The sequence below is a fragment of the Adelges cooleyi genome, unplaced genomic scaffold (assembly GCF_023614345.1).
Source record: "Adelges cooleyi isolate 19-005CV unplaced genomic scaffold, UGA_ACOO_1.1 ACOO_flye_CR_arks_rails_tigmint_CR_PRNA_304, whole genome shotgun sequence".
NCBI lineage: Eukaryota > Metazoa > Arthropoda > Insecta > Hemiptera > Adelgidae > Adelges > Adelges cooleyi.
In genome coordinates, this window is record NW_026095976.1 from 28,306 (window position 1) to 48,624 (window position 20,319).

The window sequence follows — 20,319 nt, forward strand, 5'->3', positions numbered from 1 at the left end:
GTTTTATACAAGGACCAATTACATTTGTAACCTAGATTATATCATATATAAGACATAGTATTAAGGAGTTGGATTTACCATTCTATTACGGCTGCTGTTATAACTGTAACGTACGTTGAATATATTTTTCTCTATATTTATACAGTGTGTTTTTATGATTAATAGTATTGTGTTCAAACATATTATTGTGGTGTTTTATTTTCTACTTAAATACTAACTTCCACCAAGATATACAGGCGTATATCGCAATATTAATGTTTGCAAATTATAACTGTACAAAAATAAAACAAAATTACGACCAATGTTGTACATTTTGTAAGACAATTTAGTGCCAGATTTACTCTACATTTACACATTATGATTAAGAAATGGAAAATAAACGTTTCATATCTCATATCAACGGACTTTCCCGTATTTCTTTGTAAATACTTAAATGTATTGTACATAATTGACCATTCACATTTGTGATAATATAGAAGCAAGCTACAGTTTTTTATTTTTAGTCGCCGCACAGTGGTCGGAAATCCAACTTTAGGCGGACAAAATTATTTTATTTACAATATGTGTTACTAATGTTATTAAATTTAAATTTAAATTATTACAAATTTTATTTTTATTTTTACAGTAAACAGACATTATTATTTATTAAGAATTCAGAGGCACCTTTGTTCTTAAAAATACAAACAACATTTATAGGGAAATAACAGATATGCTAATCACCGGGGCTCGGAACTTATCACATACAATTTGAAAGTGCTTTTTTTTATTTATTTGAAGGTTTTTTTTTCTTCCTGGTATTTCGGTGGTATTAATACATCATAATATATTATCTAAATAGCATCGTAATGTGATAAACACGAAAGGTAAGGGATAACGTAATATTGATTAATGATTTGTCCATCTCGGTCGGGGGTTTGTATTCAATTCTGTTTTTGTTAATGGTTTTATTGTAGTCTTGGAAAATAGGCACAAATGACAAATATCTAGTATTTATAATTATAAGGGGACATTTTTTTACGGAATACGGTTTTTTTTCATTTTTAGGGAAAGGAGGAGGGTTAATATTTTTGAGATTGCTTTTTTTTTGCTTATTTGAATGTTTTTAAGTGCTTTTTTGAGTCCTTAAAATGAAGTTTTTTAGCGCTTATTTTGATGATTTTAAGAGCTTTAAGTCCCGAGCCCTGCTAATCACAGACGCAACTCGACGCAAATTAAAATTATGTCATTGAAAAGATAAGAAGTTTTTGAATAATACCTATGTATTTTTATATGATCATTTTAGATTTCTTCTTATATAATGTCTTTTAAAATGTAAAGCCACTACTAAAAAAGATTTTTATTAGTGATGCAATATATATACAGTATGTATTCATTAGAAAAATATGTATGAATTAAATTTAAAAACTAAATTTTATAATTAAACTTACCATTTGTATTGATTTCCATTTAAAAAAAATTACTTAACTTTTATAAAATTGAACAAACGCTGAATCATCGACGAAGAAATGAATTGATATACTTAATCAACCGTAAATATAGTAGATTTTGTCTCTAATCGTTTTACAGTTATCGCATTTTAAAGTGGTTATCGTTGCTATAATAACCCAGAGGCTATTAAATAAAAAATAAATATCTGAAATAAATTTACCAGATTAGCCGAGTGAATAAAAATATATTAAATTTTTCCCAACTAATAAATATAAAAATATTAAAAAAAAAAATAAAAATAATTAAAAAAAACCCGAATAAGCAAGTCACCGTACGGTACCACTGCAGGTAGAAGAATAAACATACCGCGGACGCGGTGGCCGGTCACCGGTGGATCGGCACTGGGCGGCAAAATTTTCGGAGACATTATTTTCGGTTAATACATGTTTTGGCTTAAAAATTGTTCGATGAAAATATTTTCGGAACTATTATTTTCGGCGTTAATGTTTTTCAGCTGTAATAATTTTCGGTAAAATTATGGTCGGACCAAATACTTTCGGCTAAAATATTTTCGGCTTTTTTATAGCCTCCCAATAAAGTACTTCTTTGTATAATAGGATAATCTTGAAATATTTTACAAAATAAATAAAATATATTATATTACTTTTTTATATCCACTGTACTACTGTACATCGGAATTTAATTCTATCAGCTTTAACGATTACGCTGTAAAGCAAAGGAAGTGTAATGGTGTATATAGTAGCTCAAAAGGGATGAATGGGGTTGCCTAGTAATACCAAAGAGTTACTGTAGTGTCAAATGTGTAATGTAAGTATAATGTTGATAATTTGAAAACTTTAATAATTTAAAAAAGTTCCTTTTTCGGTTATCATTAGTACTTAAACTAGAATTGCCTCACCGGTGCAACAAACAGTTTACTAAACAAAATACAATTGTGAATAAAATTCACACACAACAAATTAACTTAATTTCTGGCCAAGGGTGTAGCGAGGTCATTGTTCCCAAGTCCTTACGGCCGACTGACTTTACAAAAACAAAATGTACACGCACAAGAACTAATTAGTCATTTTTTTTCCCTTACTTTTTAATTTTCTCAATGTTCTTATGTTAAAATTTTAAAACTAATATATACGCAAAAATAAGAATACTTTTAAATAAATATAATTATAAAAAAAAATGCAATGGATATAAAAAGTGGTTAAATGTTATTTCATATTTTTTTTTAGAACCGCCATTGTTGAGATCATTTTTTAATAAATAATAATATAATTTTACTTAATACTAATAAAGAATAACAAATATACGAAGTAAAACAGGGCTGTGTATACTTTCGTCCCTAAGAAGGTATATTTGGCAGGCAATTCAACCAGCGCGGCAACTTTAAAACATTAACTTCCATTTTGTACCTATACACTTTGCAATACGTACTAAAAAATATATAGATTATAGGTGATACCTACACGCATTTATAAAATAAACAAAGATAACAGTTCAATAATAGGTAAACAGTTTTCTAGAGATAATAAAATATCGTTTTTTTGGTGGTGAAAAATATACGTTCGGACTTTTTGTCTCTTTCAAAATGCCATCTGGAAATATTTTTTAAAAACAGCCTCGTTTGAGTCGTTAGCTAATAATTACTCCTTAATAATATGTCATGCTGGCAGCACAACTAACACCATTAATAATCGTATATTGTATACAAGTATTGTTAGTGTTGGCATTACTGAGAGGCGGTTTTTTTAGGGGCGGCGATTTGTCGATTTTTTATCCGGCGACGTTTTGTCGATTTTTTGTCCGGCGGCGTTTTGTCGGGCGACCTTTTGTCGTTTTTCCGATACAGTGCATCCGGCACAGAAGTGTCAGCTAAAACACGTTCAGTGACATTATTTTCGGACTTATTATCGCCGTAAATAATTCGGCAGTATCATTACCCTATATTATAGGGCCTATAACATTAAAATAATAGAATCTAAATTCAAAATCGCCTCGGTTAATTGTCAGGTTTAAAGCCCAAAAATTACACCCAAAACAGTGAAATGCAAAAAACTATTAATTTCTTAAAGGTGAATGTACCTATAATAGAAGTCAAGTTATTGTTAAAAATAATAGTAATTGATATTTGTTTAAAATTACCGAGTTTGAACAATTTTTCCATTTGAGGAGTGATTTAATATATCCTTTAATTTTTTTTATTTTGGCTAGTGACTTTTTATTTTTTTGGAATACTTTCTATTTTAACATATATAAACTTAACTTATAGACTTATATATAACCTATGGTATACACTTTACACAAAAGTTGTCACAACATAAATGTACGAACTACGACTTGTTTGTACTATTTCATGGGACTTATTGTACATATAAGTACAGAGTATATTTACATTCCCCCGGACTTTTGAGACAACTATTATTTATAAAACTAGAGATACAGATAAAGATGTCTAGAGGTTAGTCGGCTAAATGTCTGTTATGGTTTACCTTTGTGAAACAAAATTTGTTCAAACGTAGTATGTTATATGTCAGTACACAGCGGTTCTGAGTGGGGTGCCCGGCTACGCCGGCCATAAGTTAATAATACATTCATATTTTTTTGATCCATATATTTAAATCCATAAATTGATTTTTTTTAGATGGCTAACCAACAGTTCATCCTACTAAATGATCATAATTAAAAATTTTAAAATAATTTTATTATTCATTATGTAGTATTAATTTTAAAAAATATAGCAAAATCTATAGTTTTAACTTTTTTAGAGTGGAGCGAATACTTATATTATACTTCTATAAATAATAAAATAATAAATTAAATGTTGATGTTGAATTTCAATATAAATTAAAAAATTTATTGTTCTTATTTTTGTAATTTTTATTCAGTGCTTCAGATATTATAATATTAATCATTTATTAAATGAAAAATTAGTTTCAATAAAAATGATAATATTTTAATAATAATAATAATATTTTAGATTCCGAATTCGTACGGTCCGTGACAATATTTTCCGTGACTTTACGGCCTCCCCGCGCAGACTTGTATGTAAACCTAACCTAACCTAACCTACCTAACCTAACCTAACCTACCTAACCTAACCTTGTGTATATATATTTCCAAGTATATATGTACTTGCACAAGACCGGTGAAGAGTTAACGTATACAACGATTTGTTTTTAAAAAATCGATCAGCACGGCGATGATAGCGTAAAATCCTCTAAACAATATTTCCTTATAATAATATTACTACCACGTATCTTAAGACAATCTTAAGACCATGGGCCGTCGCGTACTACCGCACAGCTGAAAGAATATTGTGACCCACACTGCAAAAGCAAGTACTTTGGGTAAACAACGATTTAAAAAGTTGTTGTAACAAATCGAGTTTCGTTTGCATAGAGTTGTTTTCTATTCAAATCTTTAATTTAAACAGGGCAAGATGTTTTTTAATGTACGGTATTAATACTAACCTAACCGCCACCACGTGGTACAGGTAGAGTTAAGCGGGACAAATGTAAAAGCGTTTTTTTCAAATGTCAGTAAAAGTATTGAGTTAAAGCTAAAAGTAATTGTCGACGGTATCTAAAAATAGCTTCACTACATATGTTCTGTTGTATAACGGTATTAATAAAAACGATCCGATAACATGCGATATTTCTGTAAAATATATTTGCATAAAAAAACAAACCAGTAAACTTGTAAAGTACAAAATCATATTATTTTACAATATTATGTAGTTTGTGTTCCAAGTTGGTATAAGACGGGTTACGCACCATGGCTGTGGCGTACAGCTGCTTGGATTATATACAATTAGTTTATACCATAATAATATAAGTTATGGGAAAATTGTTAATGTACGATAACATTATATGATATGTGAACGTTTCAAATGAATAACAATATACATTACAATGACACTGACGATTATCCATACTAGAAACATCGGCAGAAATACCATGATAGTCAGAAGTTTCAGCAACAGTGCATAAAAAGTCAATACAAGTAGCAAAGGTGCAATAGCCGTGAGTAAGAGTACCAGTATGACAATACTAGCAAAAATCAGCACAATAGCTACTGCACTGACCACAACTCCGTAACACATCTTTGCGAATAGGCCTTTGCCAATTTCTCGGATGCCAGTCAGAATGGTCGTTCCAACAACCTGTTAAATACATTTGAAGAATACAGCTATAGAGTTAAATTCTAAAATTAATTTTAAATTTACAAATTCTGGTCAGTGGGGTAGGTATATAACTGTTAAAAACAAAATAATATGTAAATTTCTATGAGAAGTGTACCTGTGTGTCGACCTGCAAGATCGGCAAATTTGGTTTTCCAAATTCAATAAGTGAAGTTCTGTCAAGGTTTTTGACTTTGGGCAGCACCATGCCAAAACCCGGGTAGGAAATTATGTCTACACTGCAGTGCAAATGGCGGCTGTCCATCGTCAAATTCCAACTGACTTGTTCTTCCTTATATAACTTTTTGAGAGAGGTATTTTATATTATAATAGATTTCGGAGAAACTTTTAAGCGCAAAATATTTAAATTTCTATGAGAAGTTTATTACCTGTGTGTCGACCTGCAGGATCGGCAAATTTGGTTTTCCAAATTCAATAAGTGAAGTACCGTCAAGGTTTTTGACTTCGGGCAGCACCATGCCAAAACACGGGTAGGAAATTATATCTACACTGCAGTGCAAATGGCGGCTGTCCATCGTCAAATTCCAAATGACTTTATGTAGTCCTGATTGGCTCATTGTTCCAACCAACACAACGACCATCAACACAAAAACCGTAAAATACAGGTTATACATGTTGTATTAGCTGTAAGAAATCCTTCGAAACAGGAAAAATTAGCAAAAACGGTTCGGAGAAATATGTTGTTTTACACTGAAATGGTGCGGTAATAACAGTTACATTATAAACAAGCCGTTTTTAATATACATGTACCTATATTAGTAGTATTTGCCAGCATATATAAATAAATAGAATGTTTTTTTTTAAATAACATCTGTTCTACTTTTTACCGTGAATAGTTCCGAAGTGTATTTTACACTTGTTGTAGGTATAATATGTTAGACCTATCTTCAGACTTATAAAATCTATAGAAATCACTGTGATAGTCTGACAATCAAAAAATTATCATTACATCCTCATTACTGTACACATATTTATTAAGTATACATTAAAGTCGAAATTCTTAATTATTATTAACAATAATAATATATTTTTTTTTCATAGGTCTAATATATTATGATATACTTGTTTAAATCTAACCTAACCAAATTAGTATACTAAGTATTTATATATAAAACGCAGCATTAATGAAAACACATTTATAAGTGTATATTCTACTGCACTTTAGGTACAATGTTATCATTTTTTTTAAGAATATTGTTAAGTGCAATATTATGCATATTATGTCGTTCGTGTACAGTGTATGAACTGTCAGGCTCCAAGTCTAATCTAACATGAAGATATATTATTATATATTTTCTACGGTGTATCATGAAATTAAGACGTACAAATCGCATGAATAAACAAAATGTGTCAAATTAACCAAAACATATAATTGCTAAATGTTGGAAATATATACACAAGGTATTGATAACAAATTAAACATACCTACTATTTTATAAAATAAATGTAAAAGTGTGTAGTGGTGGTATATTTGTCAGTCGATATAGCGGTTATCATTATTATTTACTATCGGTGAATTATTTACCTAAAGTAAATAGTGTTTGGTACGGTTATGATTTTTAAACGCTACTATAGCTATTGTCAAAGTTAATTGTCAATAAATAATAACAGAGAGCAGTCAAGTGTCACCTTAATATGTTAGCGTCTCCAAGATATTTAACTTATTTTTTACACTCCCTTTAATTTTAAAACTGTGTAGCTCGTTAACTACTCAATCGATTTACCTAGTTTTTACGCCTAAAATTAAATTTAAAAAAAATAAACACGATCATCAAAAAAAAATTGGGGGTTACCATTTAAAAATCCAAAGTTGATATGGTTTTAACGCATAAGGGATGGTGTTAAAATTTTGAAAAATACATTAAATTTGTCCTACCTAATAACTATAATAGTACAAAAAAAAAAAAATTAAAAAAGTCTAATATCTTCCAAGATATTGAGTGGTCCATAGTTAACCAATCACCCGGTATAGGTGTTCAAAAACGGAATTCCTTTTTCGGATTTGATAATATATATTTTGTGTTTGTGAAAGGGCTTGCTATATAATAGCATAGAAAATCTAAGTTTATACTGGGATTAGGTGTATCATAACTTGACAGTACCTATTGTCGAATCAGATACACTTTTTTAGGATTTGTCAACACATCCGTGATAAAATAGGTAAGTATTTCTACTGCGTTGTATCTCATTAGAGGAACAAATGTACTTTACCAGGCACCCTTTTTTTTCGATTTTTTTTTTTTATCGATATTACGTTTAATGCTGTTGAAATTTTGCTAGTGAATTTTTTGCCGGACGAACTTAGTTTCGGAGTTACAGACGTTTTAAGTTCGTGATTTCGAACGGCCTCGCACTGAGCAACGATCCAGCTACAGCCGGGTCGACTACCTGCTATCGGCCGCCGTGGTCATTTTTTTACGCGCGGCGAGATCCCAAAATAGTACTTTTTCCAGTTTACGTTTTTATCGGTGATATTGAATTGAGTCCCGAACATTGAAATGAGTCCCACGAATATTTGTGGGTTGTCGGAATTGAGTCCAACAAATATTTTTTTGGTTGTTTGAGTTGAGTCCCTTCAGCCTATTAGCGTTATCGAGGAGACATCACGTGGAGGTTGGCTGATTAGTCTCCCAAAAATGTGTGTGCTTGCTTACAAATGCTTTGCTTGTTTATAAATGGTCAAAAAAAACTTTCAATTTTAATAATTTTTAAAAATAATTAAAATAATGTCTGAGTTTAAATAGTTGCTGGTAAAAATTTAAATGAAACAGATTTTAAGTAGTCAAATCTACTATTTTTTTTATTTTGATATTTGATAATATGCTCCCGTAAAAATTGTTCTTTTTCCAATGTTTTTTTACATGTTTTTGTTGTTGCATTGCTTGGTAATTTAATATAGGTATCACACTGTATGCCTAGAAGAGTGACAACATGAATAAAAATATTCGGATGTCCTGAGTGAAACAATGCATTTAATTTTGCATGAAAACTTTCACAACTGTTAGTTGTCCGATTAGTGCTTGCTGAAAAATCACACCAAATTTTTGGGGGGAAACTGTCCAACTTCATTGTTTATTTGGGACTCAATTCAATATAGTCCGTGCAAATTCCCTCCTAATAATAGCAAAGGAGACTATGCTTACATTCTTATCTACGTAATCAATTCAAACATATTAAGATAAAAAACGGGACTCAATTCAATGTTGTCCGTTTTTATTGCATCATTATTATTATTATTATTACTATTATTATTATTATTTTTATTATTATTATGTGAGGTAATGTATTCGTCGAGTGAGCTATTCTTGGTATTTTAAGTGTACGGCAAAAAAAAAAAAAACACGACGGGCGAGAGCAGGTAGTCGATCCCGCTGTAACCGTGTTATTGTTTATTGCGCGCCCGCCCGTAATCGCGAACTTAAAACGTCTGTAACTCCGAAACTAAGTTCGCCCGGCAAAAAATTCATTAGCAAAATTTCATCAGCAATAAACGTAATATCGATAAAAAAAAAAATCGAAAAAAAGGGTGCCCGGTAAAGTACACTTATACCGGCTACTTCTGCAATCACTATTATTTGATTTTTATAATACATGTCATGTATGGTTCCCTTTGAATACTGATGGTTCTTATGGTATCATAATTATTTTGCTTTAAATAATTTTAACGAGAAGAACTTTTAATTGTTTTAATATTTAACCAGTAAACACTTGATACCTATATTATATTTTAATAAGAATAGAAATTATTCTAATACTTTTTAACTAGGTAATTAAAAAAAAATCAATAGTGTAATAATCCCAATACTATTGTTTGTTATTATTAGTCATATTATTATTGCCATATAGATGTTGTAATACTTTTACTTGTTTGTAGCCGCGCGTGTTGGCCAATAGCTCAATCACGCGTTATCGTTATTGACTATTGTTATTATTTTTGAGTAGTAGTAGGACTAACCATTGTTTTAGTTTAATATAAAAGGGCATTAGTTATTAAGCTAGAGACCTCAGTACTTAATTAGTATACTCAGTGATCTAATTGATACTCTGTGTCACTATTATAAGTATTGTCTTGAATTATTATTATGTTTAAAAGTGTTAATTAAACATTACTATAAACTTGTTTATACTCTGTCTGAATTACCTTTCTCATATCTTCTAAGTCTTATAAGTGTGCTGCTTAAATCTCTTGGTGCAGTACAATAGGTTTATATATATACCTATATATATCTAATAATTTAATATACTTGGGGGTCATGAAAAAATTATTGCTACTTTGGAAAGTTGGGCCTTTGAATGTGCGTTTGCGGTCAAGAGATATTAAAGAACTTTCAAAATCATTATTAGCTTTAAACACAGATTTTCCATCAGCTTTTGTAAGAAAATGCAGAAGTCTTCGTGAACTTGGTCGATGGAAAGCAGTCGAGCTTCGTTTTTTTTACTTTATTCTGGACCAATTGTTTAGAAATCTAAATTAAGTGAAGAATGTTATTCTCATTTTATGTCCTTAAATATTGCAATGATAAAACTCCTTAGTCCAAATTACAAACTTTTGGTTAACTATGCCCGGCACCTATTAGATTTTTTTGTGAAACAATTTCAAAGTTTGTATGGTGAATATAATGTATCACTTATGTGATGATTATGATCAATTTGGTCCACTTGATCAGTGTAGTGCATTTGTTTTTGAAAACTTCATGAAAGAACTCAAATCTCTAGTAAGAAAACATGAAAAACCATTACACCAGGTTATTAACAGGTATTCAGAAATAAACAAAAATAGTGAGAAAAATAAAATTGTTCAACAACTAAATGAAAAACCAATTCTTAAAAGATCTCATGTGAGTGGTCCATTGATAAACAACTTTGGTGGTGTTCAATATTATAGTGTGATTTTCAAAAATATTTCTATAGTTATTAGAAAACACTAAGAGGCAGATAGTTTTGTTTTAACTAAACAAGGAGTCATTGTTAAATGTGTTAATATTATTGAATTTGATAATAATATTTTTGTAATAGGATACAAGTTTCAATATGCATCATTTTTTCTTAACGAACCAACAAATTCAATATTACTAGATATTTACACTGTAAAATGTTATCAAGAATCATTAAATTGTTGGAATATATTGGATATAAAAAAAAAAATGTTGGTCTTCAATCATAATAAAGAAATCATAGCTATGCCTGTACTACATACAGAAGAAGAAGCCTTGTCATTGGGTATTTTAAAACTATTTTTATTTTTTGTTTTTACTTGTTATATTATTTAAGTGTATGCATGTAGTTATAACGTGTTTTTGTATTTTAGATGAGTCGTTGGGAAGTTGTATTCTTCCATAAAGATAACAGTATAGAGGCTGTGCCAGATACTTGGATGAAAAAAGATAGTTGTGCTTGGCCAAAAAAAACAAAAATATTAAATATAACTTTTATATTTATTTGTTTAATTAATAATTAGGTAAATCCTTTAACCAACTAAATATTCTAAGTATCCAACTTAATAAAAAAAAAATAGCCTATTTCAGATTACCTACAACCCCCAGCTAATTTCTTGCAATTTTATTGTTTACAATATTTAATTTTTGCAGACTTTTTGACACAATAATAATTGTTGCCTAATTTTCCTATTAATTGTTATTACGAATTTTCCCTCTCAATTATTTAAAGGAGAAGAAGGGTAGTAATTTATTTTTGATAATTTTTCAACTGAGCACGCATACAAATACGTTTTAATCAAACCTCAAAAAATTGTTATAGCTAGATATATATGTGTATTTAATGTGTAGTAATTTATTATATATTGATTTATAATTTTGACACTATGTTACAGATGCTATTAGGAGAAATATACAATATGCCAGTGTACCGGATCAGAATATAAATGCTCCATTAAAAGTTTGGTTAGACCATGCAAAATTTCGAAAAGAAAAGGCAAAAATAAAAATAATACAACATAACATCGTATATCATTGCAGTATTATTTTGAAACTACTTATTCAGTAGTATTTTTTATTGCCTTTTTTTGTATCATTGATTAATTATCATTGATTATTTATCAATGATAATTTTCTTTAAATACATTTTTTTTTATAATTAAAAGTATTTTTTATTATATGTTATGTTTTTAAATATTGACTTAAATTTTTTAAATGTTTTAAAAAGTGTTGCTGATTAACAATAAAAAATATTGTGAAATCTTTATATGCTTATATTTATAATATTAAATACAAAATTATATAGTTTTAACTTGATTCATGTTGTTTTTTTTTACAGTATGTAATTACATTTTTTAAATAAAATTGCCCACAGCGTTACTATATAATACCTATATATATTTTATGGTGATGAGAATTATTTTACTGAAGATTTAAAAAAAATTTATTATTTTACTTCTATCTTGTTTTAAAACCTTATAAGAACTTTGAAGGTCTAATGTTTTAATAGCTTTATATAAACAATATCCCTAAAATGTACTGAGATAACATAGTAAAAATTGTATAACGGTTACATTGGAGAAACGTTTAAAAATAATATTATCTGAGCCTTATTTTTGTGGCCAAATAAGTTTGAAGGAATGTTATTGAAAAGTTAAATAATTTAAGGACAGTGATTGTAAAACATTTGGAGAAGACGCACTTTATATTTAAAACGTTTTTAAAAAGTTCTGTAAAGAATTAATTGCTGTCTGGGTTGTTGGTCTTTCTTGGCAATCCATTTACCGAAACAACCTCTGGTCCAACAGACCTTATCAGGTACCTAAATAACATGTGAAACATAATTTTTGGATTCAAGTCTTAACCAGGTATTGTAGTTATTATTTATTTATTTCAGCATAATTATAGTGTCATTAAAACACATCTGATTTCAATAAATCTTTTTATTGCAGTTTAACAAAAAGGCTTTTCTTAATGGCGATATTTGATCTGAAACAATGAAATACCTTTGGTAATATAGAAGTAGACGTTCAAGGTGCACTCCACGGTGGTGAACGAATGCTTTTATAAGAGTAAATCCTCTTTCAATGTTGCGGGCCGGAAGCAGGGGAAGACATAACAGAAGTTTAACTGTTTTTAAAGCATTCTCATTATGGTTTGCATAATTCAAGTAACCGAGCTTACTCATTTTTCTCCACACAGCCTTTAAAGATACATGTGTTTAAATATAAAAATTATTTATGTTTTACTTTTTTACTTGATTGTGGTGAAACCAACAACCTGCCGCACGAGCTCCCGGAAACGTTGATACCAGAGCATCTCGAAGTGCTGGCAGTGGCAAAACTCAATTATTCTTTCAAAATGTTTGTTTGGTATTTTATTATACATTCTACAGAATAATATTAATGATTTTTTTTTTGTGGGATTTTAATATCTAAAACCCACACTTGTGGTTGACTGTAAATTGGTTGATGAACAGGCCAGGCCTGTTTGAAATTACTGTATTTAAGTTCTACGTGGATTAATGAAAATCGAGGGGGTTTTTCCTGATTTATTTATGTTTAATATAATTACGAGACTGAACTTAGCGAAATAAGAACGAATATTTAATGCACATTTCATTCATGTTTGATGTATATCTTTAAATAAAATTACCCTAAAATCTAAAATATGGCCCTGATCTTAGCGAGTTTTATTTCGTGACACAGTTTAATTATAAATTATACATTATTATAACTGTTTTTAAAATATTTTTTTATATTTGTGCATAGATGACACAAGCAAATTACATCCATTACATCATATTGACGTTGTAAATGCACAACAGTTTATAAATACTTACGGAGCAGATCAACTAGCAAGACAAATGTTAATACGTGCAACACAATATATGGTTCTCGGATTAATGAATGATGATCTAAGTGTGTTCGTAGACAAAAAAGAACTTGGTAATTTATGGGAAAATAATAAGGAATTCACGTAAAAAATACACTTTGTTGCTTATAACAAATAAACTTAAAAAATTATATAAAGGCTATACATATTAAAATAACAAAATGTTATTTATTGTTATAAATAACATTTATAAGAACAAGTACCTCTCAAGCAGTAAATTCCCATTATTAGTTATTATATATTATGAATAAGTTTCAGTCTACAAGGTAAGAAACGTTTTAAATATCATCGGAAAAAAATCTAGCCTTAAGTTAAAATTTTAGACAAGAAAAAAGCAAAATAAATGTATTACATTGGTTAAAATATATTACCTAAGTAAACATTTGTTTTACGAGTGATGTTAATACCTTACACTAAGAATGAAATAGACTGAGCTTGCGTCACGGTAATGTAAATATAAATACAATTTTTTTTTAAATCAGCTATGCAAATAAATTAACATAGGCACTCAATAAACTATATTAAGATTTACTGTTTCCATTGACATAAAAACCCATTGAAAAGTCGCAAGAAAAACATTTCAAAAACAGTTCTTGTATTTCAATAGTTTAACTTGTTGTATACTCATTAACAAACTTCTAAGACAGTAAGTACATTTGTTATACATTTTATTAAGTTATCAAAATGTTGGTCTTCTAAATGAAAATCAAAAAAATTTCTACATTTTTAGAGCTTTTTCTCTTTTTCACAAAGGGTAAATCAGTCAGTAGTTTTACGAATTGCGTGGATCCGGTCACATAATACATGTGAAATAAACATACAATATTGTCGTAGCATCTAAGCTCTGCATTGAAGCTGATAATTAAATGATTACTTAGTCTAACCTAAAATAATTTAATAATTAACATTTTTGCAGATAACAATGAAACTTTTATGTATTTTAATACCGTTTGCCTTGGTAAATGTTTTGGTAGCTGAATTAGGTGATTATTTCATATTTTTAAGTACTTAACGCGATTATAGAAATTTATAAAAAAAAAACTCAACACTTTTTTTCCAGATGAATATGTAAAGCAGGTTATCCTGACAAGTGAGTAAACTATTTTTTCAATAAAAAGTAATTGTTTAAGTCATGCTTTATGTATATAACTTTTTACAGACGAACATATAAAGCTTGTAGAAGGTAAAATATATTTAAATAATGATATATAATGTTTTCGATATATTATGCTTTGTTTATGTAAACTGTGAAGCTACCAGAGTTGTAAACCTAACGTTGATACTTAAATGATTTAAATTAGTAAATTTATAATTATACTCAAAGGCGCAGTTTCCATAATTTAATTAGAACTCACTTAAAATTCACTGTTAACATAACAAGTTAAGGAATGTTAGGTAAAATGGTAGCCACTAAATTTAAAGAACATAAATAGGTAATCAAGAAGGGCACAATTCTCTTGTTGCTAAACATTTATTGTGTGTTAATTCTATCATATAATCAGTAAAATTCCTTTAAAAAAACTTAAACAAATGCTAAAAAAATTATTAAACTGTGATTTAAGTCCAGGATTTGTTTCAAAAGTATTGCTTAAGTATTTTCTATCTTTGTTTATAGCAAAACTCATTATTTGTTTATTCTAGCTGATGTGCCGGCAATCATTATAGACATTATTCTTAAAGGATATATGATGGGTAATTATGATTATACTAATAGCAAATAAATGAATAATAATGATATATCATGCTAGTAGATGAAAATATATGACATAAAATTATATTCAAACATATTTTGCTCAGAATTTATAAAATATTGATATTTATGTGTTTAAATATAATACATTTATTTTATGTTTTTTTCAGTGGAAATGACTATTATGCTAGGACTACCGGGTAATAAATTCTTTTAGCAAGTTATGGAATTACTTCAACATAGTTGTATCGATATTGATTAAGTATAAAATGTTTCAGTTTTATTTTCAGCAACCAAAGAAAGAGTCTCTGACGATACAATGCGTGGTAAATACTTAGTAATGAATTGTTCATATGTTTTGTGAATAAACATAAATTTCCATATTGATTTGTATTATAAAACAAAAAATGATTTACAATAAAATGTACTTTGTTTTTAATTGTAGACGTGATAACTTGCTAACGTCTTGTGCGATCACATATATATTCTGTAACAGGTATAAAATATAAAAACCTACATTTTCATTCGAATAATGATTAAATTTAATAGTTGTATGGTTGCAGTAAAGACGATAATTAATATTCTATTAAAGTTTAAAGTTGTATTCTTATATTATGATTTTTTCTTAAGAGGGCGTCACACCGGTGATTTTCAGTGGTAAAAACATGTTTAAGCAGACTGAAAATAACTTAACGCTTAATTTTAGTTTTAGAGTAAAAGCGTCCATTACAAAATTAAAAGAAGACAAAATTCCTGAGGGCAAGACGGAGCGTTTTTTTAAAAAAATTATTTTTTTGAAAAGTTACAGTCATTAAAAAATGTTAAAATAGTCGTTTTTTTTAAACTATGTATTAAGCGTTATACTTGGAATAATGAAAAAAGCGTACCGTCTTGCCCTCCAAAAAATTGTTTTCTTTCAATTTTATAATAGGTGCTTTTACTCTAAAACCAAAATTAATCGAGATATTTTCAGTCTGCTTAAACATGTAGAGATGAAAAAACATTTTTAAATCGCTTTCAAGGATGCTGTTGTAACGATCATATTTCACCTGACCGTTACTTCGTGTCCCAAACCTACTGACACAGCACCCCCGACTATGGGTAGGGGAACGGTCGCACACACAGGACAATGCACGTCGCGTATCATCTACTTAACCAGTTGACTTTACCATCACGGACCGCCAATATCCTCGACCTAGCGCTCCATATTTTTGCCGTTTTACTACAAGCCGCCCATCCGACTATCTTTTGTGTGCGTCCGTTTCAACTCCGCTTTGACCAACCATTTCATCGTCCAACCCAGGTCAGAGTCTTTGCCACTTTGCCTAGTCTAGCCGGCTAGACAAGTAGGTCCGTTACAATAGCTAAATGATGTATGCAAATATATGTTTTCACAATTATAAGCTAATACTCGTTATCAAATTTGTATTTTTTCTTAAGTACTGGTAAGTTATTCAATATATTATACATATCGTTGCTCGTAAATACCACAAATTAACTCATATCCAACCTAGAATAATATCTTGACTGGAAATATAATATGGTTTTGTCCATCGTGCAAAATAGCGATTACTATTTACAGCTATTCTATTAACTAAATTTAATATGATTGGTGTTGAACCAGGGCTTTTAACAAGCAATTGCCTCGAATGACTTAACAACAAAACAACAATGTCCATATAACAACAATAGTATAATAATTTATTACAGATCAGGAACGTGCTTACAAAATATAAGGGGGGGGGGAGGTCACAATGCGTCAGCAAAATATCTCGAATTTGACCCAACGTGGCAACAAAGCTTTGACGACCGGATCACGTTTCCATGCACAGCCCACAACAGGCGGCGAGCAACAGAGACAAGTAATATTAATAACATGATAAAGAATTTATTACATACATTTTAAACAATATTAAATAGTTAAATACAATTAATCGGTTTGATCTGAACGACCGATACGGAACCGATATGTGTGATATGTTAGAGATTATTAAAAGGGCGCGTGTCCCCACGCTCCCTTTTGCCCGCCAAATAATTCTTAACATATCACACCTTATCGGTTCCGTATCGGTCGTTCAGATCGAACCGATTAACACGTTGACGGACATTCACTGCTATAGCAGTCATAATCTTTTAAGTTGTGATTCGTTGATGACTGCTATAACAGTTATATTTTCGGAAGTCGTAAAATGGAATAACTGCTATTGCAGTGACTGTTGTTATGGCTTCACCGTGTCGAGAATTATGCAGTGTCCAATTGTGACTTAACAAAAGGTCGAGCAAATGTTTATCAAATTTTCTAAAAATAGTTTTTATTAATATTATTTTGTATGGCCTCTTGTGGATTAACAATCTTATTTGTTTAAAATTTTTACTCATTTGTTGTTAATTATAATTTATTTCATTGATTATGTGTCATGAAATAAATGAAAACCCATCATCATAGGTAATTTATTTATGTAACTGCTATAGCAGTCATATATAGCAGTCACACGACCATATAAAAAGAAAAAAAGTTTTCGAGGGACTCGAACTGCTATAGCAGTGATATATTTTTATGTTAACAATGTATTTAGATCACAATTTGTAACAGAAAAGCTCTAACATTTTTTGTCATAACTATGATAGTTATCGAGATAAGAGAGTGACACTCATATTACGGTCATGCACATAACTGATATAGCAGTCATGTCCGTCAATGTGTTAATTGTATTTAACTATTTAATATTGTTTAAAATATATGTAATAAATTGTTCTTCTTTATCATGTTATTAATATTACTTGTTGTGGGTTGTGCATGGAACCGTGATCGTTGTCGTATCGTTATCTATTCAACGACACCAGCACAAAGCTCTACCAAAAGCTCTCATTCGCCGGCTAACTGCTCTCCTGACTCGTTTCCACCGTGGCGCCGGAGCTTCCACACAAATTGCATTTTCTTGGCTGTCCTCGGCTGGATCTTCGGGAACGGCCATGACATCGCTTCCCGGGACCCCCAAAGCAATTAACTCTATCAAGTCTTCCCAGGACTTGTGGCGTCCCCGGATCGAGTTGTCGTCGCCAAATGGCAGCTCATTGAAAAGTAGCCGTGCCGCCTTGAATTTATCCGCTTGGTCTATCCAGTTTGAATGAACCGCCGGTTCAAAGTCGCCGGCTGCAAACTGGGTGGATGCCTCGCAAATTTCAAAAAGCCAAGTATCAATTATCATGTCGTCGACTTCGATCGGCTTGTCTTCCTTCACTTGTGCAACGACGACTAATTGCTGGTCGGTCATTTTATCAGATAATATATCACAAAAAAGAAACAAAGGATAAGAATCGATAGGATAACAAAGGAAAGACAATATGTCACTGTATGTAACTGCGAAACACACAAACAATTTGTTATGAACACTTCGGGCTGTCTATTTAAAATGCAAAGACATCTCGTTGTAAACATAATTCGAGAAATCACTATAAAAACCAAACTATTTCCACACGGCCAGATAGAACTGATAAAGGAAGTTGAGATACCAAATCTGGAGAGTCAATTGGGATATTAAAAAAAATTATCAAACTCTCTTTGTCGCCTACCAACGTTTCAATTTATACAGCACAACTAGTACGAAACGATGATATTTTATACTATATACTTTGATGAGCAACACTGCTCTTTTATAATTACTTAACTATTAACCAGATTCTGTAGGAGTTATGTAGGTGATGGGAATGAGAAAACTCGGCAGAAAAGAAAGAAGTTCCAAACCGCCTGCCAAAAAAGTCAGCCTAAAAAATGTATTAAGCAATAACACAAAATATTGGGCTATGGATATAATCTTTAACTATAACAAACATTTTTTTTAAAATAATTGTTCGAAAGTATTAAAATTATTATATGATTATTTATATAGACTATAAGTAGATATTGACAATGAAAAAAATTAAAAATTGAAAAAAAGAACTATAATCCAAAGGGACCATAATCCAACTAAAAATAAACGATTTTTTAAAAATTATGAGTTTAATTAATTCAATTTTTTTTCCAGTTTAACTAATCTTTTATGGGAGTCACATATCTTGAGACGAAATAATGTGTGTTCATTACACCAATATTAGCTATTATTTTCTTGATATACTCATAAAATATATATTAGCATCTTTTAAAACGTTTAGATCCGAACGTTACAGGAATTCATACGTGATGTGATATTTTTTAATTATTTTATTTATCATCTTCATTTGGCCGTAATCCTCTTCCTCCAAATGGATAGACAATGTGGCAATGTCGCTGTTACTGGATGTAATTTTTTTTTGTGAACTAATTACACTTTTAATGCATTTATCTAACTGGGAGACTGTTCTATAAGCCAAAGGTCATTTTTCTATTTATTAAATATTCTCTTTACCTTATTCAAATGGGGATCAATTAGCTGATCAACACAAGAAGAGAAATAAGTCACAAAAGTAATAATTTTCTTATAGTGTTGCCCAGTGTACAAACCGTTCAATTTACCAATACTTACCATATTTCTTAATTGTAAAAATAGGTACTGACTTTTTTCCATGTAGCTTAGGATTACTAAGACGAATCTCAAGCCATCGTTTTAAGAGTGGTTATGAATTCATTTTGTAAATGCCATTGCTCATCTTATATTTTATTAAATTATATGATTTAAATATATGTAAAGCGGTCTTTATTTTTTATACTAACATTATGCCAACACAAACACATTTTGATTTTAGCTTTTACTATAAAATTATTGGTATTTCAGTCTGTTGGCTGGAGATACAACACCCGACGAAGCGGTTAGGTTAGGTTTGAATTCGACTTAGGTTTGAACTATTTGAAGTCGAATGAAAAGCGCCTGTTTAAAAAACGGGGTCGAGTATAGGCAACTTAGCTACATATATTTAAAATAAATGTAACATTTTATGTATAGTGATAAATATTTTGAATTAATTTTATTTAACGGCAACTTGCTGAGCTACTGTCTTTAAGTGTATACAAATGGAATATTTTCATAAATTCTAAACGTTATGCGTGTTGTAATCTTAAAATGCATAGAAATGTGTACTGAGAAAATCGCTTTTAAATGATATAATATACATTTTGATAATTACACAAGTATTTATTAGCTATTGACCGGTCAGTTCAAAATTTGATATGCTATTGTACC

The 20,319-nt window shown here is 29.9% G+C and overlaps 1 protein-coding gene across 1 annotated transcript; it reads right to left on the minus strand.

The window, feature by feature from the left end:
• Positions 1-8,380: 8,380 nt before the first annotated feature.
• On the minus strand, positions 8,381-13,698 carry LOC126839478 (uncharacterized). Its single transcript, XM_050574790.1, has 6 exons — positions 13,677-13,698; positions 12,836-12,906; positions 12,585-12,781; positions 12,338-12,400; positions 8,506-8,648; positions 8,381-8,391 (listed from the first exon to the last, which is right to left on the minus strand). The coding sequence occupies exons 1-6, from the start codon at positions 13,696-13,698 to the stop codon at positions 8,381-8,383; spliced, it is 507 nt and encodes a 168-aa protein (XP_050430747.1).
• Between the last annotated feature and the right edge of the window lie 6,621 nt (positions 13,699-20,319).

Excerpts from the sequence above, each read along its gene's own strand:
- LOC126839478 (XM_050574790.1), bottom strand. The coding sequence starts at position 13,698 with ATGGGAATTTACTGCTTGAGAG. Across the intron at positions 12,907-13,676 it reads GGGAATTTACTGCTTGAGAG|CACTTCGAGATGCTCTGGTA; the intron begins GTACTTGTTCTT and ends TGCCACTGCCAG. Across the intron at positions 8,649-12,337 it reads GGATTGCCAAGAAAGACCAA|TAACAGTTGTGAAAGTTTTC; the intron begins CAACCCAGACAG and ends TAATCGGACAAC.